The sequence below is a fragment of the Cyprinodon tularosa genome, unplaced genomic scaffold (genome assembly GCF_016077235.1).
Source record: "Cyprinodon tularosa strain WSP-4 unplaced genomic scaffold, ASM1607723v1 ctg342, whole genome shotgun sequence".
Classification (NCBI taxonomy): Eukaryota; Metazoa; Chordata; class Actinopteri; order Cyprinodontiformes; family Cyprinodontidae; genus Cyprinodon; species Cyprinodon tularosa.
The window spans coordinates 332,524-356,855 of NW_024039055.1; the positions used below are offsets into that span (position 1 = coordinate 332,524).

The 24,332-nt window shown below is 38.6% G+C and overlaps 1 protein-coding gene across 1 annotated transcript in view; it reads right to left on the bottom strand.

The window, feature by feature from the left end:
* Window positions 1–453: 453 nt before the first annotated feature.
* itsn2b (intersectin 2b) overlaps window positions 454–24,332 on the bottom strand; it is a 54,825-nt gene continuing 30,946 nt past the window's right edge. Inside the window, exons 16-40 of the mRNA XM_038294587.1 lie at window positions 24,108–24,247; window positions 21,688–21,848; window positions 20,837–21,591; window positions 20,617–20,738; window positions 20,275–20,529; window positions 19,992–20,188; window positions 18,103–18,158; window positions 17,749–17,915; window positions 17,233–17,263; window positions 15,078–15,199; window positions 14,796–14,892; window positions 14,523–14,714; window positions 9,425–9,546; window positions 9,180–9,286; window positions 7,962–8,145; window positions 7,626–7,724; window positions 7,446–7,529; window positions 7,270–7,353; window positions 7,130–7,192; window positions 4,571–4,720; window positions 3,757–3,875; window positions 3,596–3,678; window positions 3,434–3,517; window positions 3,137–3,310; window positions 454–2,637 (exon numbers count right to left, since the gene is read on the bottom strand). Coding sequence (XP_038150515.1) covers window positions 2,495–2,637; window positions 3,137–3,310; window positions 3,434–3,517; window positions 3,596–3,678; window positions 3,757–3,875; window positions 4,571–4,720; window positions 7,130–7,192; window positions 7,270–7,353; window positions 7,446–7,529; window positions 7,626–7,724; window positions 7,962–8,145; window positions 9,180–9,286; window positions 9,425–9,546; window positions 14,523–14,714; window positions 14,796–14,892; window positions 15,078–15,199; window positions 17,233–17,263; window positions 17,749–17,915; window positions 18,103–18,158; window positions 19,992–20,188; window positions 20,275–20,529; window positions 20,617–20,738; window positions 20,837–21,591; window positions 21,688–21,848; window positions 24,108–24,247 — 3,791 coding nt within the window. The 3' untranslated portion in view covers window positions 454–2,494. The remainder of the gene's footprint in view (window positions 2,638–3,136; window positions 3,311–3,433; window positions 3,518–3,595; window positions 3,679–3,756; window positions 3,876–4,570; window positions 4,721–7,129; window positions 7,193–7,269; window positions 7,354–7,445; window positions 7,530–7,625; window positions 7,725–7,961; window positions 8,146–9,179; window positions 9,287–9,424; window positions 9,547–14,522; window positions 14,715–14,795; window positions 14,893–15,077; window positions 15,200–17,232; window positions 17,264–17,748; window positions 17,916–18,102; window positions 18,159–19,991; window positions 20,189–20,274; window positions 20,530–20,616; window positions 20,739–20,836; window positions 21,592–21,687; window positions 21,849–24,107; window positions 24,248–24,332) is intronic.

The window sequence follows — 24,332 nt, forward strand, 5'->3', positions numbered from 1 at the left end:
TTATATATACCTATATTCTGTGTTTATGGATTGTTAGACATTTGTTTAGTAAAATCTAACCTTTTTTTACTCTTTTAAGATTAAACTGTAAAAATATTTAATCTTATAATTATATATAAATACATTAAAACAGAGCTGAGAGCTTTGAATTGAGCTACATCTTACTATGATTGCCATGTTGAGTTTCCATAACCTACTGAAATGAAGTGGATTAAATTCAACATTCTTGGGGCTTTAATGTATTGTCATACTTTCACCTAGAAAAAGTTTGAATTTATGTCGACAAACTTATCATTTAAAACGGAAGTCAGTATGTTTATAGCCAGGTTTTCTCCAAATTTGATGAGTTGAATTAAAATAAAAATAAAAACTTTGTGCATCCAAAGATAAGATTGTATACATGTTTAAACAAGATAGTTACAGATTTTAACTGAAGTCAATCACACAGTTTGGTCAGATTTATTGTGTTTATTCTGCCTCTGAAAACCTGATTCAGAAGGCTAAACAAGTGTATTGCAGAGGCACAGTGACAGTCATCAAAGATTTCAACAGAAAATCAAAAAACTAAACCTAAAGACAAGTTCACCACCAATATACAGATTAGACAAATTCAAATAAAGCACAACATGTTCTGTGAGTTCAAAAAGCTTTTGTTAATACAACACTTAAAATCAAAATGACTAAAAATGACAAAACTGATAGGATACATGCAGCAGGTCTGACTTGGTCTTCAGTAAAGTAAAAACAGAATCAACAGGTTTAATTAAAGTCATGTCACACATGTGATTGGACTTCGCTTAACCCAGCTGACCGTGCAGCAAAGGTTTTAAACCTTTAGATAGTCACACGCATAAATAAAGAAATAAATATCGAGTATATATGAGAAACCAAACACAAAAGAATAAAAAACGGAAGCCCTGAAGGGAACAAAATCTTTTCAAACTTTTTCTTTTTTCAATTTTTTTTTTCTGATTCAAACGAAATAAAAAAAAAAACATTTTTTGTCAGTAGTGAAAGCAAAGCAAATTCCTTTTGGATTTGACATTAACTACAATAGATAAAATGTCTCTCCTAATATCTAAAAAATACAAATTCTATTCCATCATCAAAAAACAGACACACTGTTAATGTTGAAAATTATGACTGGCAAAAAAAAAAAAAATGTCATTTACTCCGCTCATTGACAGAAAACAGTGTGTTATTATGGTATTACTAATGGGAAAAATGAAATATATCTATATTAATTATAATTCACAAAGATGAACTTAATTTTTAATTTCTAATTATGATAACACCACCAACATATTATGACCTTAGAGGTTGTTATTAAGGGAGAGCAGAAATATAATTAGTCCGTATTGATTAAAATAAATTGTATCCTTTCAGGGCTTCCATAGAGGCAACAACAGTTCCTATATCTTACTGCCACAAAGGTTTTACTTAACATGTTTGAGTTTGATTTCTGAAGCAACAGACATAGACCTCAGCACAGGAGCAGAGGGATCCATTTAAATGTATCAACATGTGCCAACTTGAAAGGTTAACCCCTTAAGAGATAAATCTGTAAGAAAAACACAGGAAGAGGCGGGTAGGTCAGCACCTAATAGGTTTACTTGGAGTTATTTGGCTTTGACTGATTTTACCAATAGGACAAAAAGCTAAGAACATAAAGTCTGACCTTATCAAAAAAAAAAAAAAAAGTGAAATTTCTCTAAAGGTTAAAGCTTCCATAGGTGTTGTTTTTCTCTTTCATACCAACAGCTTGGGCATCCTTACACTTCGCAAATATTTACACACCAAACGGAGAAAAAGTATTCAGTGTTGTTACATGATCACAGGTTTGACCTCAGAATAATAAATCCTGAGATGATCTGCCAACATTAGTAAACCCAACAGATAAAGACGTCAAACCCACATTATTGCTGCTTGTGCCGTCTGATACGTTTCATGCTGCCGTCCATACTCTATCATCTTTTGTTATGTGATGCATTCAGATGAACTTAACAGTCTATGATCAGCTCAGCGTCTCAAAAAGCAGTCAGTTTCCTCCCAAGAAAAGAAAAAGTTTAAAACTTTAATGCCTGGATAAAACTATAGCTCCTTTGATCATCAACTCCTTGGCTAGCTGTAGTTGAGAAGATTTGGCAAAAAATTGAATAAAACTTGATTGTTGTAACAGAACAGTAAGACATTACAGAGAAACATGTAATTTTACTCCTTCAACAGTCAACAAAGTAAAAAGGTTTCCTCTGATTAGAAAGCCTTCACCTTTTCCTTAATAATAAAAAAAACTAAACAAAAACTCTTATTGCAGCTCCTTATCCCAACCAGAGGATGGGGGCATCCCATACATCAGTAGAGGTATTAGTTCAGGTTAGTAGAACATTTCTCAAGGCATTCTACATAAACACATTTCAGGGGTTTTCAGTTGCCTCTTTGGTAAATCGCATCCATTCAGGACTGACTGTAGGACACCGCTCCTTGTGTCACCTTCCTATTTGAAGAGCTGCAGGTCAAGTCGGACCCACACCTCCCCTGTTGGAACTTCATGCAGTAGAAGACGCCGTGTCAAGGGTCCCTTATTTTCAAACTCTTTCTTTATGGTTGCCACGGGAACCTCCGTTCTCCCGAGAAATGCTGAGGAGAGAAAAATTATCTGATTTATAAGGAAACATTGAAGGTAAAAAGAAACCACATTCAATCTCACTTAAATCTTTTCACAGAACATAATTTTAATGGGATTTTATGGAGCAATTTGATAAAATTGAAATTTAAAAAAGTTGAGACATGGTTGAGCAAACGTGGCTACTACGGTGTGTCAATTTTACAGAAAGAACTCCATTTCATTCACACCCCATGACAGGCGACTGATTTTCTCCCGACCTCATGATTCCTGAAGGGGAGGTGGTCATGAGGGGCTGATACCCCCTTGTTACCCCCTGTACACGACAGACGCACGATCAGGCTGAAAGATTGGCTGATCAAAAAATTCTTGCATGACTGTAAAGTCGCCCCAAAAAGTGAAAAAAAAAAGAATATATATCACACAGTGTAAGCCTGGCTTAAAGTAACCATTGGTCCCTCGGCTGTTGTTCTGATCAATGTGCAGCCACAACTCTCATTTAAAGCAGCTCACCATCTGGAGCAAATTGGTCTCTTTCAAAGATGGTGATGCAGAGGACATCTTGGTAGACATCTTTGATGTGAAACTGACAGTTGAAGCTCCATTTTGGGTTGATGGTGTCGTTGAGCGTCCTTGAGGTGAAGGTCTGAGGGCCCATAGTCACCTCGCAGTACGGATTAATTTTACCTGGAGAAGAGAAATATGAAAGGTCTGAGAAGGGAGTGGGGTTAGGTGTGGTGGGGGGTGGCATGATGCAGGAGCAGGCAGAGATGAGGAAAAAAAAAAAAACATTTACATGTTTAGACTCACCGTTTGGTTTTGTTGCCTTAAGTTCAGTGGCTTCCAAGATTGTTACGAGTAATCTGCCGATTCCAGTGGCCTTTATAGAGCGACCTGCCAACACGGATTAAACATTTAGGAAGGATCTACAGAGAACTACACAGAAAAACATGAATGCTGCAACAGACCAACCTTGATAAACCTTTTCTCTTTTTTTCTTTTCAGTTTCAATAAACTCCTCAGAAGCCACCTTTATCTTCTGAACCCAAGACGTCCTGATGAATTAAAAGCAGAGAGATTTAGTAAAACTGCTCAATTTCTGCATGAGGAATGCTTGTTTCGTCTGCAGCTACCGTTCGTTTATGTTGTCTGTCCTGAGTACGTAAACTTTGTCAATGTGGGAGATGTGGAAGATGGGCTCATCGCTGGATGGATCTGGAAGCTTCACCAAAACTTCATTCAGCAGCACAGGCTATGGGAAACAGAAGATGACTGTCATACATAAAGCATGCAAACACAACATGAAAATAAATAGAAATTCACACAACATCATTACAAATTAATAATAATGATAATAATAATAATAAATGCATCTGTGCTTTGGAAAATGACTGCTCAACATAAAAAAAAAAAACGGAATATAATTGTAAGAGTACCTTCCTGCACCCTCATAAGGCACCGCCATATATTCAGTCAACACAGGAGTTTCAAACCTTAGTTTAATCATTCCAATTTCTTTTTATCTTCCTTTTAAATTATTTATTCTAAATTTAGGAAAAATCTCATTTGTATTTTGTACTTCAACCTTTTCCTCTCTGTATGCAGTTCTTTGTTTGCCTGATCACCCATATCTGTGGCATTAAAACTCTGAATCACACATAAACTGCTAAGCTAACACCGGCCTGGACCATCAATTAGAGTAAAGCTGAAAACAGACTATAACACGATAGTATTTATCTCGTGTATTTACATAACATCAGACATCTTAGACACTCACTGGGTGACAATAGAAACAGTATTTCTAAGGTGTGCTTATTTGAACTGGCTAAGAACGAGACGTCACATGAAGAAGAAACATCCGAAACTTCCTTAGGGGACTTGATATAGTCTTTCCCAATATTTTTGGATGTTGTAGTTACAAAGGTCATTTCTGTACAGGTTTCTTACTGGTTTGTATATCTTGAGCTGGACATTGTTCCTCTTGCTGAACAGTTTGTCAAGCCCTGAAGAGGTGAACTGCTTGGCCGCATGAGTTAAAAGCAGAAAGTCGTTGAAAAGGAAGGCCCAGAGCTCCTTGCTGCTTTTTGCCTTGTACATCTGCAACAAAAACAGGAAGTGATTAAAACAAATAATGAATATACTTGAGACAAGTATATTCAAGACAATTTGTCTTAAGTGGAGGAGTTCAAGTATCTCTGGGTCTTGTTTACAAATGAGGGATAAATGGAGTTTGAGAACGACAGACGGATCGTGCAGCGTCGGCAGTCGTAGTGAAGAGGGAGCTGAGTCGGGGGGCAAAGTTCTGGATTTACCGATCGATCTACGTTACCACCCTCACCTATGGTCATGAGATCTGGGTAATGACTGAAAGGAAGAGATCACGAATATAAGCAACTGAAATTAGTTTCGTTCGCAGGGTGGCTGGGCGCAACCTTCAAGATCGGGTGCGGAGCTCAGTTACACGGGAGGAGCTTGGGCGCCGTTGCTTCTCCACGTCGAAAGGAGCCAGCTGAGGTGGCTCGGGCATCTGTTTCGGATCCCTCTTAGTCGCCTACCATGGGAGGTGTTTCAGCCATGTCCCATGGGAAAGAGGCCTCGTGGAAGGCCCAGGACACGCTGGAGGAACTATGTCTCTGAGCTGGCCTGGTGTCGACTCGGGGTCCCCTCAAGAGCAGCTAGAGGAAATATGTGGGGATCGGGAAGTCTGGGCATCTTTGCTTAGACTGCTGCCTCTGAGACCCGACCACGGATACAGCAGAAGGAAATGGATGGATGGAACATACTTTTCAAACACGGGGATGTGAGGTGTTTTTATCTGTTTGAAGGAATAGTACACCCAAAACATGATTAGCCTTCATTTTCTACTCACCCCCATGCTGAACAACACTCTGGAGTACTTTTTTGATATCTCAAATGCATCTGGAGATCTGGGAGGCTTCTTGCTGTCTGCTGACATTCAAATAATGGAGGTCCATGGCGCCCGAGGCAGAAAGGTCCATAAAAGTCCACAAAAAACGTGTCAATATTCCTCCATACTGCTCGTCCAATGTATTCCAAGTGTCCTGAGTTGGTAGCGTCCATAATTTACTCGAAACAAAGTCATTTAGAATGTTTTTAGAGCATAAACAGTAGTGTATAGGATTTCCTAAAAGCGCGTTCACGAGCCTACGGAAACCGCGGAAGACCAAACCAGATGAAAGTGCGCATTCAGCTCGGCAAAGAACTCATGCTCTTCCTCAACACTGAAGTCCTCAGACATTTTTCTTTTGTTGTTTCTTTCTTTGCACAGGTAAACAGCACATTTCTTCTTCTACGCTTGCATTATCGGCAGAGCAGACGCTGAATGCGCACTTTCATCTGGTTTGGTCTGCCGCGGTTTCCGTAGGCTCGTGAACGCGCATGCGCGCGCTTTTAGGAAATCCTATACACTACTGTTTATGCTCTAAAAACATTCTAAATGACTTCGTTTCGAGTAAATTATAGACCCTACCCACTCAGGACACTTGGAATACATTGGACGAGCAGTATGGAGGAATATTGACACATTTTTTGTGGACTTTTATGGACCTTTCTGCCTCGGGCACCATAGACCTCCATTATTTGAATGTCAGCAGACAGCAAGAAGCCTCCCAGATCTCCAGATGCATTTGAGATATCAAAAAAGTACTCCAGAGTGTTGTTCAGCATGGGGGTGAGTAGAAAATGAAGGCTAATCATGTTTTGGGTGTACTATTCCTTTAAATTGAATTTTGACCAATTAAGACAGATTTAGACAGGCTTCTCAGAGGTTAAGGAACACTTTATTACACCTAAATGATAAATAAAATATGATTGAAGGCAAAAGAGGCAACAAGTGCTAAGCATCTCTGGGAACTCCTTCAAGACTGTTGAAAGACCATTTCAGGTGACTATCTCTGGAAGCTCATCAAGAGAATGCCAAGAGTGTGCTTAGCATTAATAAAAGTAAAACGTGGCTACTTTGAAGAAACTAGAATAAAAGTCATATTTTCAGTTGTTTCACATTTTTTGTTACGTATATAATTCCACATGTTAATTTATAGTTTTGATGCCTTCAGTGTGAATCTTCATTTTTCATGGTCATGAAAATAATCAAAAGTTTGGGCAACCTTCAGATTTAAAGAGTTTTCGACACACACTACTATACATTGAAACACTGTAACGTTTTTGGCCCAATGCTGCTGAACCAGACAGCCCTGGATGATTTAGATAGAGATACTATATGAATAATTAAAACAGGTTTGATGTTTCTTCTTAGACTGATTTTAGTCAGTTAATAATCCATCGTGTTGGAATTGGGAGTAAAACGCCCCATCAACTCTGGAGTCCATGCTCTAAAGGGATGTTTGCTCAAACTATCAAAAGCTGTTTTTTTGCGTTAAAAACAAAAGACAGCAGACAATTATTAGCCACCTTGTTAATAAAAAAAGATTCCTCCTTACCTGCTTAAATCATTGCTTCAGTAAACAAAGATAGGGCGTTACTCACCTTACCACTGTGCAGCAGTTTTCTGGGGCCCAAACAGTTTGTCAAAGAGTCAAAGCGTAAATTCTGTGAAAATATATGCGTTCAATTATTTCTTTATTGTATTAGATGCTACTAGTGTATACGAGTTTGACTTTAGATACCTCGACAGCTCCGTCACACTGTACATGGTTCTGAATCCACTCAAGTCTTTCAGAGTTTTCCTTCTCCCTCACACCCTCATTCACCTGCACACAAACATTCGTCGGCATTAAATCAAACACTTAACCAAGAAGACAAAGTCAAAGCTTGTTAATGAGGACATAATTAGCTCAGGAACCTGTTGACAGAGCTCCTCAGCCTTCTCAAGAGCCTCTTTCAGCGGTCCTCTGTCAGGATGGCCCTCTGCTGTGCACTCCAGGATCTAAACGCAAACAAATGGAGAATAAAACCAAATGGAAAGCATTTTTAATAATAGATCACATAGTCAGACTGTGAGGTAATAAATCTGATGACCTACGTTTTTAATGTGCAGTGGGTAGCGTGTGATCCTCTGCATGGGCTTCAGCAGGAAGCTGGACAATGGCATGCCTTTACATCTGTAGTCTGTTGCAATTTTCTAATCAAAATAAAGAGGGGTGTTAGCTAACACTGCTCCAACTTACAGCAAAACCATCTATCAGATTAAAAAAGTTATACCACTCATCCCCATGTTAGCACTGCTTGCTGGACACCACAAGGCAAACACTTCTAAAACATTAATCCCTTTCTGAAAAGGTTGCTCCTGCACCACTTATCATTTCCTCACGTCCTCCTGTCCTTCCTGATTTTTTTCCCCCTTCCCACTCCCGCCTACCTTGAGGAACGCTTTGAAATCGGGCTCATTGTCTGTGCGGGTCTGGAGCAGCGCGGCACCGTTGAACTGGCAAGAGCAGAAGCTGATGTAGGGCTGCATGTGGGACAGCTCGGAGGCCAGGATGTCTCCAATTCTCTGCACTGGCATGTTGTCTCCACTAGCTTTCTTCCGACCTTGGAGAGCCCTAAATATATGACACATTATTCATTTTTATCATAAAGTACTTAGTCCACATGGTCTGATTTATATTTTTTCAGCTGTCCTTATACAGCAAACTTAATAATCATACTCATTGGACTTATATTTGGCTTTTTTGCAATAGACTATATATTGTACACCTTTTTTAACAGGTATGACACTTTTATTGACTTTAATTGAAAAGATGCTTGAAAGGGAAGAGTGTGGAGAGAGAAGAGAGGCTGCAAATGACTGAAAACTGGGACTTAAACCCAGAAGAACTATAGCCTCTGCACAAGGTATGTCTGCTCCATCAGTTTATTCACTTAGCCTCCTGTTATTTTTTTTTTCCCAAACAGCAAATACTTTGAGGTATGTCTTTACGTAATAAGAAAGGTCAGGGATAAGATTGGGCAAATGTTTAAATAAGAGTTAAGTCAAAAACAATATCCTGAGAAGAAGGCATCTTCAATCTGTTCAGTCCTTCATCCAAAAATGGAAAAAGTACAAACTAGACCTTTATGGAAGGGTGGAAAAAACAGTCATTGTAGAGGAAAAACATTTTAGTTAGACTTGCTAAAAGCCTCATCAACACAGGAGAAGGTGTTCTGATCTGGTGAGACACAAAGTAATTAATAGGCATAAATGGAAATGCTATGTAAAGGAAACCTTCACTCTGAAACAGAGGGGTGGTAGTACTGTGAAGGCCTGTGGTCTTCAAGCTGAGACAGGAAAACTGGTTAGTGAGATTACCAGTCTGAGGCTGTTTAATTGAATGGTCATTGATTATAATGGCCAAGTCAAAATCCAAAGGAGACTTGAACTTGATGTTCAGAAGGTCTCAATCTAATCAGAAGTAGCTTGTGCTGTTTTACGAAGAGAAATGGACAACAATTCCAGGCTCTAGATGAGCAACATTGGTTGAGAAACCTGCAGCAGGAAAAGCAGCAGCTGGTTCTAGGAAGCATTGCTTTAGGGAACTCCACTCTCAGTTATCGTTAGACGTTTCATATCTGCTGACTACATCCAGCAAATACTTACTTCACAAGTTTACTGTTGCAAGCCAGAAGTTCCCTCCAGTTGACAAAGATCATGGACATCTCTGAATCATTCAGTCGCCGTGACTCAGACATCGGCTTGTAGAAAACCTACAGACACAGTAATAAGATTAATGTTTAGAAATTGAATATAGATTTCAGCAAAAAAAAAACAAAAAAAAACACTTAACAGCAAGTCAAATGTTTTATCCCATATTTTTAAATCATTTGTAGGATTTTTGTTTTTACCTCCAAAACCACCTGCAGGTCCTCCACATATCGCTCCTCTGTCTCTATCAGCTCATGGATGTAACCTTGTCTCTTCTTCTCCTGGGGGGTTAAGGAGTTCAGGCTGGTGGGGTCCGAACACCCTGCAGGACGGGAACAACAATCTTAACATTTCAACAACAAATTATGACTTAAACCTCTGCAGTACTTTAGGATGGAGTCATTATGGAAGCAAAAACCTGAGCTTGTTTCTGAAAAGTTGACAAAGGAAAAGAAAGATTTCAATCAGTAAATGAACACTTACCATGTATTAGACCGTTTGACCATTCTGAGAAACCCAAACAAAGTGACTGCTCATCACTAACATATCTACTGCTTTCTTCTCCCACACTAATCTCATCGTCCGTTTCATCCCAAAGCCTTAAAAACTGAAATCTGCTCTGTGAAGCCATTTTTCTTTCTCGTTAGGTTTTTATAGGTTTCTCTCAGTTTGTCTCCTGCCTGTCTCAGCTCATTTGCCCCTTATGCTCTAATCCCCTCGTAGCTCTGAAATCTGTTTTTCCAAAAACAGGAAGAGAGGTCCCACCTTTCTCCATAATCTCTCAGGTCTGTTTGTAGGGGATACAAGCTAAAACATTTTTCCTTCTCTTGAAAAGAAATCTTGGGGGAAAGAAAATACATTTCTTAAAATTTTTTCCTGAAATATAAAAAAACACCTTTTAAATCAAAGGGGAAAAAATCCTGTAAATGACTGATAAAAATAATCAAGTAAAAGGGGAAAAAACATTTAAATACTTCAGAGAATAAAGGCAAAATAAGGCAAACACACAGAAAAGCTCACATAAGATACAATAAGAAGAAAAACATTTAACTAAGTTTTTTTAATACTTTATTTATAATCAGAAAAGAATATACTGGATTAGGCAGATCTTCAGAAATAGTTACAACACCCTGTACTGAATAGAAAAAGTCACACAATAACCTATTTTTGTTCTGTTAAAAGCTTTGTTTTTATGAAACATTCAGCAGCTTTATTTAAATACGTTCTCCCAAGTTCCACAAAAAAAAGAAAAGTAGAAATGCAGCAACTTGTTTGTATCCAAAGACACTCTGCATTTTATAACTGATGATCTGTCAGACACAATTCAGTCAGAAAAACTCTTAACTTAAAATGGCAGATTTTTGTGTTCTAATAAAAGGAGACCATGATCGATCCTTTAAAATCTTTACCCACATCATCCGTCTGGAGTTGATCTTGACGTGTTTTTGTACTGAATGACAGAATATTTAAACTCCTCTACATCATAGCTGAAAAATAGGCACTCAAAGGGTGGCTTAGATTTAGGTCTGGTCATAACTTTATCTATCTGTGCAGACAACCCAAGTCACTGAAGAAGAGTAACCTAAGGGCATGTCTCATCTTTAAACCTTGGTCAAACATACGGGGATTAATGGGAACTGGTCAAACATAGAACAGGAACTAGCCAGGAGCTAACTAACTGTTGCTCCTCCTTCAATCTTTACAGCATCCCTGACCAGTTTTAACAGCCAGCTTTCTTAAAATCACTGCTGTTTTATATATATGAAAAAGTGTCCCGTCATGAAAAAGGACCTGAAAGTTTTCATCTTGGTCTCACTTTAATTCTCCATCACAAGAACCTGCCATTTCAGGTCAGGTATAAAGATTTTTATACCGTTTGAAATTTCTAAAGCCTTATGACTACTTTCTTCTGGCATTTTGAATCCATATAGCTAAAAGATAAAATAACGGAGAGCAGCAGGAAAATAATAACATAAGGTGCATCAGAAATTCAACTTTCACTGCTAAAGGATTATTTCATCATCTGAAGAGGAAGATCTCCTGATTAAACAAAAACATTTTCAAAAACAACACCAATACCAGCTATGGCTTTTAAATGTATTAAAATGATCTGTGACCCTCACTGGCATTAAATCAACACACAATAGTTACAGTAACACTCAAACCTTACATTAGAAACCAAAGACAGAAAACTCATCTTAAAGCCAAATAGTAAATAAAAGATGGACGCAGCCACAACAGCATTCCTTTCCCTGAGTACCGATTTGTTTTTAGACCTCTGCAATCTCATGCACAAATGGTGCAGAGACTGACTTTGGTCCACAAAAAGTCCCCTCTACATTATTGTTAGTTTTAATCATTATTTGTTCATCGCTTGCTAAAAGAGAACCATAAAATAAGAGTTAAAGAATACTGAAATCCTACACTTGAAATTAGTGAGTTACAGAGATCTGAGGAAGAAGAAATGTCCTTTTCTGACTGGCCTTTTCACACAGTCTGTTCAAGGTGGGACTGAAGAGCCTTTGTTGCTTTTTGCCGTCTTGTTAGTAAGGTACGGAGGAGAACGAGGGGGGGGATCAGAGTGTCCCTCTGAACCAGGAGATGTCACAGAGCGGCATCAACGCTTGTCTGTAAGAGAGCCAAGACAGCGGAAAACAAACCTCTAATCAGAGACGCCGTTTGGGATTCTGTGAAGTTTTATTACAGTGCCTTGCATTAGTGTTTACAGGCCAGAGAACATTTTCACATCTTGTCCTGTTACATCCACATAATTCAGGGTATTTCATTGGGAAACTATGAGACACAATTTAGTGCATAATTGTCAAGTTGAAAAAGAATGGTACATGTTGTTTGGTTATGTATAAAAACCAACCTGCCCATTCTTTCAGAAGCAGCCCAGACTCACCAAGATTAAATGGAAATGCTGAGTTTTTAAACAGCAATTATGCTGGATTTAGGTCTGCTTTGATCTGGACCATTGCAGTCCTGTTGTTCTGGCTCAGTGTGTCTTATACTTCATCCTGGGCTCATGTATTTTGCAACATGTGACTAGTTTTCCTTTAGGACTGACCAGTATATAACTCTGACCAGCTCCCCTGTCCTTTTGCATGAAGCTTTGGTGTACACAAAACAAACAACAAAATACTGTGCCGTTAACAGATTTTCTTTCACCTGTGCCATGGCCACATGCAGCATGACCACAGTACGACGGAACAATCAGATTCATTGATGACTGACATGAACAATTAACTGGCAGCAATTTATACATATTTTGGCATATCAGATGACATTTTTTTCTCTGTAAATATGCTAAATTACTGATAAAGTAGCACATTCTGAGCATAACATTTAGTTTTTTATGTTTTAGAATGTTTGATGCTTTTAAAATTAGCAACAAATATTGTTTTGTTTTTTTGTTTTTTTTTAGCTCAAACTCTTTGTTATGAAGGTAATTATTATGCAAATCAATTAATCTATCGATTGTTTGATTAATCGATTAATAATTGGATAGCCAAAGGTTCCTTAAAGAAGATTTACAAAATCAAACCAGATGAAACTAAAACTTTTTCACTTGAGGAGTTCTGGATAGAGCATATTGACAGACGAAAAATCCTTTTTCATCTTAAATGCAAAATTTGTTTATATTTTTTATAAATAGTTTATACATATATATTTTTTTTTACAATAAGTAGGTTGCTCTGGCAACTTTTTAGAGTCTCTACACTCTGGTTAACGACTAATCGATTACTAAATTAGTTGACGATTATTTCTATTATTGATTAATCCGAATGTTTCAGCCTTAGTTCATTTACTAACAATATATCTTTAAATTAATGAAAATATATAAATTGTTAGATTAATTAATAATAAATAATCCATAGCTGCAGCCCTGATCCAGAGCTGCAATGTGGTTCTTGGCTGTTTGATGAATGATCTTCTTTCCCATTTTCTCAGTTTAGGGCATGATATTTTAGGTATAAATTAGGGTCCGTTTAAAGGTAGGGTTGGAGTTTAATAATTATGCTCTGCTTTAGACTTCACAACTTCTCCCCACCCTGTCTGCTGGGTCCTTTTTATCTTCATGATGCCATTTATTCCCTAATAAACCTCTGAGGCCTTAGGTGAATGGCTGGATTTGAATAGATGACTTCTAGCTAAGTGGTATTGGAATGAAAGAAGCTCAACTCACATTTAAGCCTAACTTTTTAACTTCACATCAAATCACAACAAACAATAACCACTGAATTATGTGGATGTACAGTGCCAAAATGTGTTGAAAGGTATTCCATTTTGAAAATACAATGATGGGCTGCGTGCGTTACCTGGGTGTAAATAACCAAATATGTAGGCTGTGGCTCCATCAGGCATCTACTTAATTTTACCCTGGAGCTAAGGCTGTGTGAGAAGGCAAAGGGCTTTCAGACAACCTTCCCTTAGTCTTCACACATAAAACGCCACCTGCTGGCAAAAGAAGAGAATGCAGTGTTCTGCATTCCTTCTAATGAACAGCAAAGGGGCAAGAAGGCTATGTCCATCTTTTATGTACAATCTATGGCTAACCCATTAGTTAAACTATTCCCTCTCTTTCTTCTGAAGTGTTTTATATTTTTTACTTGTTCCAAGATGTCAAACATCACAAGATAAGAACACATTTGGATGAAACAAGACAAATGAAAAGAAAGGAACAAAGACAAGCGACAGAGAAACCCACTATCGCTCTATTTAACACACCTTTCCCTAGATTTAGCCACACCGGTGCAAATAAAACAAAAACAGCTGCAAAAATCAAAGACACAGAGATTTCAACAACCCAGAGAATCAACACAGTGAGCCAAAAATCAGCCAAAGACCCACTTTTTTATATAAAGAAAGACATTTCTGCTCTTTCTGGTTTCTCCTCAAATGGTTAATTTGAAGTCGGTTAAATTAGAAGTCAAAAAGTCCAGATTCCCGCCCCATCAAAGCAACAGAGTGAGATAGTGGGTCTCTGTGGCCTGAAGGAGGAGCAGAGGTGGAGGAGGAAGAGTCTTTCTACCACCCTGAAAGGATAAAGACAGAAAGAGGGAAGGAGGTATAGAAGGTAGAAAGGGAAGAGAAAATAAGAGGAAAACGATGGGATGGTCAATGAGAAGAAAGGAAAATCGAATGGACAGTTTTTGATCAGGAATGATCAGTGATTCCATGTAGGGTTTGATAAATCAGCAGTGTTGGGGGATCCGAAGAAATACAGAAGAACCTCTGTTTCAAAACAAGCATGATTGTTTTTATTTCTTTAGTCCAGATTTAAGTTTTACTCACACTTGTGGCTGGGTTCACCATCCGTCGTCATCTGGACGTAATTGAAGGGGAACAGACCAGTGACCCCATTAACTTCCCCCTTCCACCAGTCAGGGTTGCTCTTGTCTAAAACATTGATCAGTTGCCCTTTAGAGAAGCTCAGCTCGTCCTGGTTGGCGGCTACGTAGTCGTATATGGCGATCACTTGACACACTGAACGAACAAAAGAGCATGTGTTATTATAATCCTTGTTAATATAATCCCTAAATTGCACCCAGAGCTGCTGTTTCCTACCAGTCTGTTGGGCTGGAGTAGATTTGCCGCTGTTCGATCCCAATATTTTAACATTAGAGGCAGGGAACCAGCCTTTCTGGCGTCTCTTGCCGCGTGCCTGAGGAAAAAAAAGGGGAGGGGAGGTGGGGGTTCATTGTATAAACCAAACAGATAGATCATTTATCACATTACATCAAATAAACAAATATACTTTAGACCATTTTAATAGTAGCAAAGCTGAGGTGAGAACACTATGACTGGTGTTGAGGAATGTTTAGAAAAATGAATGATTATAGTACAAACCTGAAGTTCTCCGAGCCACCAGCCTGAAGGGTTTTTGCTGAAAATGAGGATAAGCTGACCGGTTTCCAAACTAAGCTGCTCTGGACCAGCAGAGGTGTGGGCTTTCATCACCTGAGCGATCTCTGCAAACACAAAATTAGAACTTTAATGCAACAAAAGTCTTGATCATATTTCAGTCAACAAAAATGCAATATGCTAAAAGCAATGAGACAGCATTAGCATGAAGATTTGTTTAACACATAATGGTACCCCATGTGAGGTAACTCTGCAACAGACACAAATGGAGTAAATGTACACTTTTCATATTGTATATTAAAAGCAAAGGGTTTTGGTTTTAATCAATATAAATTTAAAGAGGTCATACTTATTTATTTTATTGTGATGAAAGTAAAACAGTAAATGATTATATCAAGGCTGCCATTGCCAAGCTGCTAAACCTTCCATCTGTGACAAATCCTAAAGCCATTTGACATGTTCTACTACAGTCACATTTGACCATGACTACTAATACAAAAATAATTTAAAAAACAAAACAAAACAACAAACCCATTGAAGGGATTATCATACTGAAGTAACTTGTTAAAATTAGAGTGAATTTTGTGGTTTAGTATATATTATGATCATGAAATATTTCAAGGGATTAAAATGAACAAACATCCTTCATTATCATCTAAAATTCTTTGTAGTGTTTTTTTTTTTTTTTGCCAAGTTTGCAGATTGTGTTTTTGTTGAGTAAAAAGTTTTAGATGAAGGTTATGGAAATAGGAAAGGACCCTCCCAGCCCCTGCATCGGCTCCATAAGCTTTCATTGCAACTCAGCATGCACTGCTCCATTCAGAATGAGGACTTTTCACACAAAAATAAATCTTTTGTGTCTGAAGAACAGAAGACGGTAAAGAGAAGAAAAACAACGAGCAGAGAAAGGCAATAGAAACAGAAATGTGAGTTATAAAGTTAGTACATATTTGCACTATATATCCTTTACAAGAAGTTTTAACAATGCTTTCCTCACCATGGTTTACTCCTAGTCTCACACTTTGAAATAAATAAAATTAGATTGATTAAAATTATCTGGCATATGTAGAGTTGGGCACTGAAAATGGATATTACATTAGAACCTGTTCTAACTTTGAATCCTCCAAAAGAAAAAAAAAATTCATATGATAACACCCAAAAACTTAATGACGTAGTACAAATCGATTGCTCATCTGTCCATAAAAGTAAAACATCCCTACTTCTACGTCTATTGAGTGGAGTTGAGCAACAGCGAACAACTCTGAGGATATGAACTCTGTCAGGATGCCTTCCTGCTGCACTGCTTTTTCCTCCAGCTCAGACACAAAGACTAGCACTGCACCACAGTCAGAATCAGATCAATAAAATCATAAAAATGTCATATATGACATACATACCTGCAGCATCAGTCTCTGTAAATGTGTTTTAATGTTTTTTAGCAATAAAACTCCATGGGAAAATGTAACTATGTAAAAAGGAATTCCTAAGATTTAGATTAGAGTTGATATGTTTCACAATTACATATTGGCTGCAACTAACTGGGTAATAACTTATAGTAACATTTACACAAATTTGGCTGTTCAAGTATTTCAATTTTATAGAGAAGCTCAGATCATTTTATCCAAACCGCTCATTGAAAACAAACTTTTTGATATTTGTTAAAAGAATTGGAAAATAGAATCGATAGGAACTGGATTTTAAACAGAGAACCAGAATCAATCAAATTAAAACAATTTCCAACCCTTTTAATGAGTTGAATGATGCTAGTTTGGGATGCTAGTTTACAGAGATATTTGAAAGTAATTTGTAAAATCTTTCCTTTGGATTTATATGTTTAATCGCACAAAAATTTGATAAGGATGCTTAATATCTCCAGTGAATTTTAAGTAAACGATGATCATAGAATGGCCACACATCAAATTTCCCATCTTACAGAAGATTATTAGTTCCACGGCCCATCATGTGTCATAGAATAAGGGTTAATATAATACAGTGTAGGAGTGGGATAAGGATTCTTTGGGAATACAGACCTGGTCTTCCAAAAACATTCAACCAAAACAGAAAAAAAACAATACAAAAAAACAGACAAACACCAAAGGTCAAAGATCACCGTCTCAAAAGAAAAGATAAAAGCCCTTACCTTGTTTTTTCTTTCCAGATACACTAGATGTCTGAAAGGAGAAACATTTTTAAACAAAGAAATAATCAAACAATTGAATTAAAAACACAGTAATTATATCTTCTGGAACTGCTTTAAAACTGCATTAGTTTCGAACCAGTTGTGATATTAGTAAAAGTAGTCATAGTAAAAAAAAATAAAATAAAATAAAAAAAAAAAAGAATTTGTGTTGCTAAAAGCTACGTGATGACAGAAACAATATTTTGAGACACAGAAGCAGCATTATTTTTTCTAACTGGAAAATAAGTTTTAAAAACAACCAAAAAAGAATATAAAACAGTTTGCAAAGTCATCATTTAGAGTTTAGCATAATCACAGTATATCTTTCTTTAATGAGAGTACTTTTCACTTAACACTTAATCTGTGCCACAAAAGAAACAAATAGAAAAATAAAGATCCATATTGAGTCAAATTTCTTGAACCCATGGAGAATTACAGTCATTAATACTAGAGCCTAACTTTAGGGAGTGTCCTTACATCTGCCTCTTTAGGTTTGACATAGTTGCTGGGGAAGAGGCCTGTGTGTTCGCCCGTTGACCCCCGCCACCACTCTCCGTCTCTCTTGCTCACTAAGATCACATCGCCCTCTTTGAACGTCAAATCACCAGGCTCTGGAGACTCATATGTGTAGAGCGCCACATATTCTGCAATAACAAAAGAAAAAAAGCTAAACTCTACTGACAGAGCAGTCAGATGTTATCAGTTAAACTATGTGTACTAATAACATCTTTCCTTGTGCCAAACTTAGAAATTTATGCAAAAAACAAAAAAAAAAATGATCTGAACAAAAAATAATGGTTTAAATTTACACAAACGTCTGTTTCACTGTACCTTCAAGCTGAAGGCTGTCAACAGAATCTGTGACATCAGAGGCAGAGCTCTTGACTCTATAAAACAAAGAAAAACTAAATTATTCCACCAGAATCATCATTTTAATCAGTTTGCAGCTATGATTATAAGGAAACAGTAACTTAAAGTGGAATGGCTGGAGTATCACAGTCAGATCTCCTCAAGCTAAAGTTAAGGCTGGGATTGTATTTGTTAAGCCTGCAAACAGGTGAAGCTTGGAACAGACACCGGACTGACAGGTAAATCCAGAGCAACAGCTCTGCATTCAGTTTCACCAAAACGTTATGACCAAAACCAGCTCAGATTTATAATACACACAACATCAAGTACAAAGAGGAAAGAACATAAACATGCACTACTTCTGGGGCGGTCATGGATCAAGGAGTATTTATCCACTATGCCAGGAGATGATTTTAGAGCTGCAAGAAAATCTTTCCTAAACATTAATCCAATATTTCCGCCAAAAAACAAAAAAGGATATACAGAATCATTTCTAAACGACAGGTTGAGAATTTCTGAAAGTCATTTCATAGATGTTCAAGGGCTACTTTACAGAAAAAATATATAAATACATTTCAACACATTGCTGTATTTTTTAGGGAGCAGTTTTTTACAGAAATAACGAAAGAAAAAACAACCTGCTGTATATCGACCTTTACTAGGTCTAAATTAATTATTGGTCTGTGCATCTAAGAAAAACAGAGAACCAGCCACACACTGACCCAATAATTTAGTGGAACACCCATAGTGGCAGAAAAAGAAAAATCTCTTTACACAAAAGTACGGATTGTTTATGAAGTAAGGAATATAGCAGCTATTATTTACTTTGCTTTTTAAGGTGACGACACTGCATGACTGGAGGAAGAAATCTGCATTCCATGAATTCCTCTCTAAGTGAACCATCCATGCATCTGTACAGGGATCTATCTCTCTGTGGCATCGAATGACCGACAAGACTATAAGAAATAAGGTGTTTTCATAAAGCAGGTTCTGGTCTTAATGTAGGTATAGTATTAGCTGGTTAAAGTAACATTAAAACAAAAACATTTCTCAGCCATTAACTGGATTCTCCTAAATAATTTTACAGAGGTCTGTGTCTTCTGGTCTTATTGATCCAAGGTGCCTGGATCTGCTGTATGCAAAGTTGGATTCATTAAAGAATTTATTTTAATACATTTTATTTGCTTTTCAAATTAAGAATTAACAAGGTATTCTAGCTGCAACCCAAATGGTGGGTCATTTATAATATTTATCTTTTTAATAAAAAAAATACAAAATAAAAAAAAAGTATTGTGAACCCCTCATGCTCAAAACACTAGAGATACTCCAGCTACAAAGACAAACTGTTAGTCGCAAAACAATCCACTAATAAATCCAGCCCAACATTTTTCTGACGACGAAAATTATATTTATTTTTTTTACTGATTAATGCTAAATTCATTTAATCACTGCAAACTTATTAGTTTTAGGTGTAGATAATGATCCATTGAGCATTCCTGCTGACCGGACTTATCCTTTAAGCTACTGAGAAAAACACAGCTGAGCATCAAAGTTTTAGACGAGTTTTTCTGTTAAGGAACTTGGAAGATCGTGGAAGATGTGAGACATTGTCTCCCTGCTGATGAGACCAACAGGAATGAAGCTGAGCCCTTCTCTGTACTCTTGGACCTTAAATTCCAAATTAATCCTAAAAATATTTTTATTAGAAAAACTCTAAATCTAAAGGTTTTCCTCCCTTATTGAGGTGGAAGTGTCTGATGTCGGCTCCGTTTCTGGAGTGGCTTAACTGAAGGAATGCAACAGTCATAGTATTTTTCTGAAAGAAAATAAACTTTGAGGAAATTCTAAACTTCCTGTGCGTTAGTACTTACTCTGATCCATCCTCTTCCCCCAGGACAGTTACATAGGTTTTAGGGAACCAGCCCTTTTCACCGTTCAGCTCTCCCAGCCACCAGTTCTCCTGCTGCTCCAACACATGGATCACATCGTCCTTATCAAAGTTCAGATGGTTGTCTGTCTTTGCCGTCCATGAACACAGCGCCTGAGCCAACAGGTTCCCCACAACAGGCTGAAACGGAAACGACAGAAGAATGATTAAGGATTAAAGCACCTTAGGATCAGAAAACAACCACAGCATGGTGAAGGAGCGGTTACCCGTCCGTGAGTCTCGGATGGAGCCGGGTGGGGAGACTGTGTGGGAGTGAAAGCAGACTTGGTCCCTGTTGTCTTGGCCGCTTCCAGCGCGTTGGACAGCTGAGCCTGGATGGACACTTTAGGCGGAGCTGCAACAGTGGGTTTGGTAGTATCTGATGGGCTGACTTTTTCTACATAGCTCTCTGGGAACCAGCCCATCTTTCCCTGTTTGCTGCCGTACAGCCAACCCTCCTCCCGCTCCGTTGTCTCGTCCACCTGACAGAGGAAAGAGTGATTTAAGTCCACAGCAGGAAGACCGCAGACTTCAGAGAGAGAATAACACTGTGGATAAAATCTAATTACCTCAATGATGTCATCAGCTTCGAAGCTGAGTTCTTCATTGTTTCGTGCGGTGAATGGATAAAGTGCTTTAAAGGATGTGAGGGACGCAGACTTCCTGTGCTGTGTGGCCTTTGGCTGTCCGCCTGAATCAGCACATCAGGATCAGGGACTCCATCAGTGGATTTGAATCCAGCAGAAAACCAGCAAATAAGTAGAAGAGTTTTAGGAGACGTCTACTTACCCTTTCTCTCCTCCAGTCCTCTCAGCAGAGCCGTCAGCTTCTCCTGTATATCCACTTTCCCTCCGTTCGCCTGTGGCTTACGGGACGCCTCCTCCTTCTTCCTCTTCTCCTCCAGCTCCAGTTTCCTTCTCTCTTCATCCTCCCTTCGTTTCCTCTCCTCCTCTGCCTTTCTCCTCTCTTCCTCCCGCTTCCTCTTGTCCTCCTCCTCCTTTCTCCTCCTCTCCTCACCGTCTCGGAGGGCTGCTTCGGCTGCTCGATGTCTCCTTCTCTCCTCCTCCTCCCTCTCCTTCCTGCGCTCCTCCTCTTTTCTTTCCTCCTCCAACCTCCTTTTCTCCTCCTCTCTCTTTCGTCTGTCCTCCTCTTCCTTCCTTCTCCTATCCTCCTCCTCTTTTCTCCTCCTTTCTTCTTGCCGCCTCTCCTCCTCAAGCTTCTTTCTCTCCTCCTCCAGTTTCCTCCTCTCTTCCTCCAGTTTTCTCCTCTCCTCCTCCTGTCTGCGCCTCTCTATTTGCCTCACACGCTCCTCCTCCTCTCTTTTCTTCCTCTCCTCCTCTTCTCTCCTCTTTCTTTCAGCCTCCTCCTTTGCTCTGAGCTCTCTCTCAGCCTGCTCCCTGGCTTCTTGGATGAGAGCCTGTCTCTGCTTCTCCTCTTCCTCTCTCCTTTTGGCCTCCCTTTCCTCCTCAAGCCTTCGCTGACGTTCTTCTTCCTCTCTCCTCAGCTTCTCCTGCAACTGACGCTCCTTTTCCAGTTTAATACGCCTGTGAAGACATTCCTGGGATTAATATAAAACATAGTCCAAACAAAAAAGTCAAGTATTAAATGTTTATCGTTCACCGTATTGTTAAAATCTGCACCTTTGAGCTTCCTCCTCCTCTCTACGCCGCCTCTCTTCCTCTTGTCGCTTCCTCTCCTCTTCCTGTTCCTTCCTTCTCACCAACTCACGCTGCTTTTCCTCTTTAATGCTCCGTAGATTGTCCAGGGCTGCCTGCTGCTTTCTCTGGTTTTCCCTCAGTTCCTGAAGCACATTAGAAATACACAGTTATATAAATGGATAAACAGCTTATGACTTGAAGAACCGACAGCAGCTTGTAGATGAGCACCGTTTTCACTTTTTGTGGGGTAAAAAATACATTGATACATTTTATTATAATGCCTAAATGCTCATCCAACTGAAGCTCATGGTAACTCGAAACATGATAAAAGAAACAATTTCAACTCCTATTTAAAGTAATACATAAGCCATGTTAGAGACAGTGCAAACATGTGGAGGACATCTGGAGACATTCGACCTAAATGTAATGTTTTGGCCTGCTATGTGTGTAGGATCACTAACATTCTACATCTCTCCCTGCCCCACAAGGGTGGCAGCATCATACCATGGGGATGCATTTCTTTAGCAAGGGCAGAGATACCATTTAGAGTTGATGGGAAGATAGTTGGTGCTAAATATAAGACAACCCTGGAAGAAAACCTGTCTAAAGATACAACTGTTTGAAACTCCTCACCTCCCAGCAGGGCGATATCCTTAAACTAGAGCTCCAGATGTTCTACAAATCCTTAAAACTTTAAGATAAGATTTGAACATAAATGCCAGACTACATCCGATTCATCATAAACATTAAATTATCCAAAATCGTAAAGAGACCCTGGTGCACGGATAGCAGGTCAGCATCTCCTTTGATTGAATCAATAAACTCACAATCACTGTTCAAGGATTAATTATTCTCTCCTTCTGTCTATACAGCTCATCTTTGCAGTGTTGCCTAGAGGCTTGAGCCTGTCTTTCGTAGACATTGGGGAAGGTGGGACAACACAGATGGAAGCAATAATGCACAAACACACTCTGTGAGGAAGCAGGAGTACCCAGAACAAAAAAATCCACACATCAATGGAGAGAACATGCAAACTTCCAACAGAAACACGCAGTCTTGGTTTGAACCCAGGACCTACTTGCTGCTTGGTCAATGTACCAAAAATGTTTCCCTTTGATGTGTACATATTTTATATTTAAATTTATGTCTCTCCATTTTTTACAGTGACACAGTAAAAATCACTCTAAAGTCACAATAGTAACACCAACAGAAAACAACATTGCCAGGCCTGCATCAGTTTGGGGTCTTTGTTTCGTACTAAGATTTTGCTCAAATTCACTTTTGATGAATTTCCGCCCTGATCCGATTCATATTCTCTCTCTTTCTTTCCTCTGGATAAACTTTTTTCTTTTTGTTGAGGTTTTTACCGGCACTAGTGACTCGTTTTTATGGACAGTAGTCTGACAGGAAAGGGGGTATGAGAAGGGGAGAGACATGCAGCAAAAGGAACACAGGTCAGATTTGAAACCCTCGTCGAAGACTAAGGCCTGCATTCATGGGTCATGTGCGCTGACCACTGCACCACCGAAGCACGCCCTGGACAAATGCTTTTTTGCTGACTCTACCAAGTCATAAACCTCGACACGTAGAGCAATGCAGGGTATGTGGCTATTGATGTCAATGACCTTACATTAGGCAGCTATAAGCCGTTCTTATTGTGGTAACGAGAACAGAAGTGAGAGACTACTGTACCACTGGGTAAGGGTCAAAAGAAAGATGCAAGACTGGTTTTCCAGACAGAGACAATCGGGGGAGACGACAGACCCCTTCATCATCTCATAAGCATTTCGATTACCGGCACAGGGACTTGGAAGGGGGTTTGTTGAGGTCAAAACGGTGTTTAGTGTTGCTTTGACTGTGTTTGAACTTTCATTTTAACACCTAGTGTATCCTTGTTAGGAAATGATTTAACGCTAATTTAATTGTGTTCTGAATAACTTGGTCTCTTTTAATATAAAATAAAACAGGTAATACATTTTATAAAACTGTTTTTAAACTTCATGGTTATGAAAACACCCGTAGAGAAGACTAACATTTGATTTTCTTTCACACTTTAACATTTGAGATATTTTCTTTATATTAAAGATGTCCATAGATAAAAAGTGCATTTTCCAATCAGAATTCTTAAAGATTTGAAACTTAATAAACAAACTGTATCAGCACGGCAGCTTCCATTATGTTTAAAGTAATAAAACCTTTCAGATGAGTGGAAATAATGGTTGCTCCTGAATCTGGATCTTCTGATTTATGTTTGAAATTGAACATCTGGTATCAGAAAGAAATTAGCAGAGAAAAGGTTAGCTTACAGAGCCGGTGTTCTACATGATGCCATCACTGCTTTTTAAACGGGTTGAGTAACATGGTGCTATAATCATCTCTGATAGTTCTTTATTGATTCCCACCTGCATGTCTTTGTTACACTGGTCCATCTGGGCTAGTTTCGCAGCGGTTTCCTTCTCTAGAGCTTCTAGTCTGTCTTGCAGCTTCATACATGCCGCCCTCTTCTCTGTCAACCCCACTTTTAGGGTTGATACGGTTGAAACTACAAGCAGATCACAAACACAACATTTGACACATTGTACTGTAACATAACAGAGCTTTTAAAGCACAAAAATGTAATGCCTACA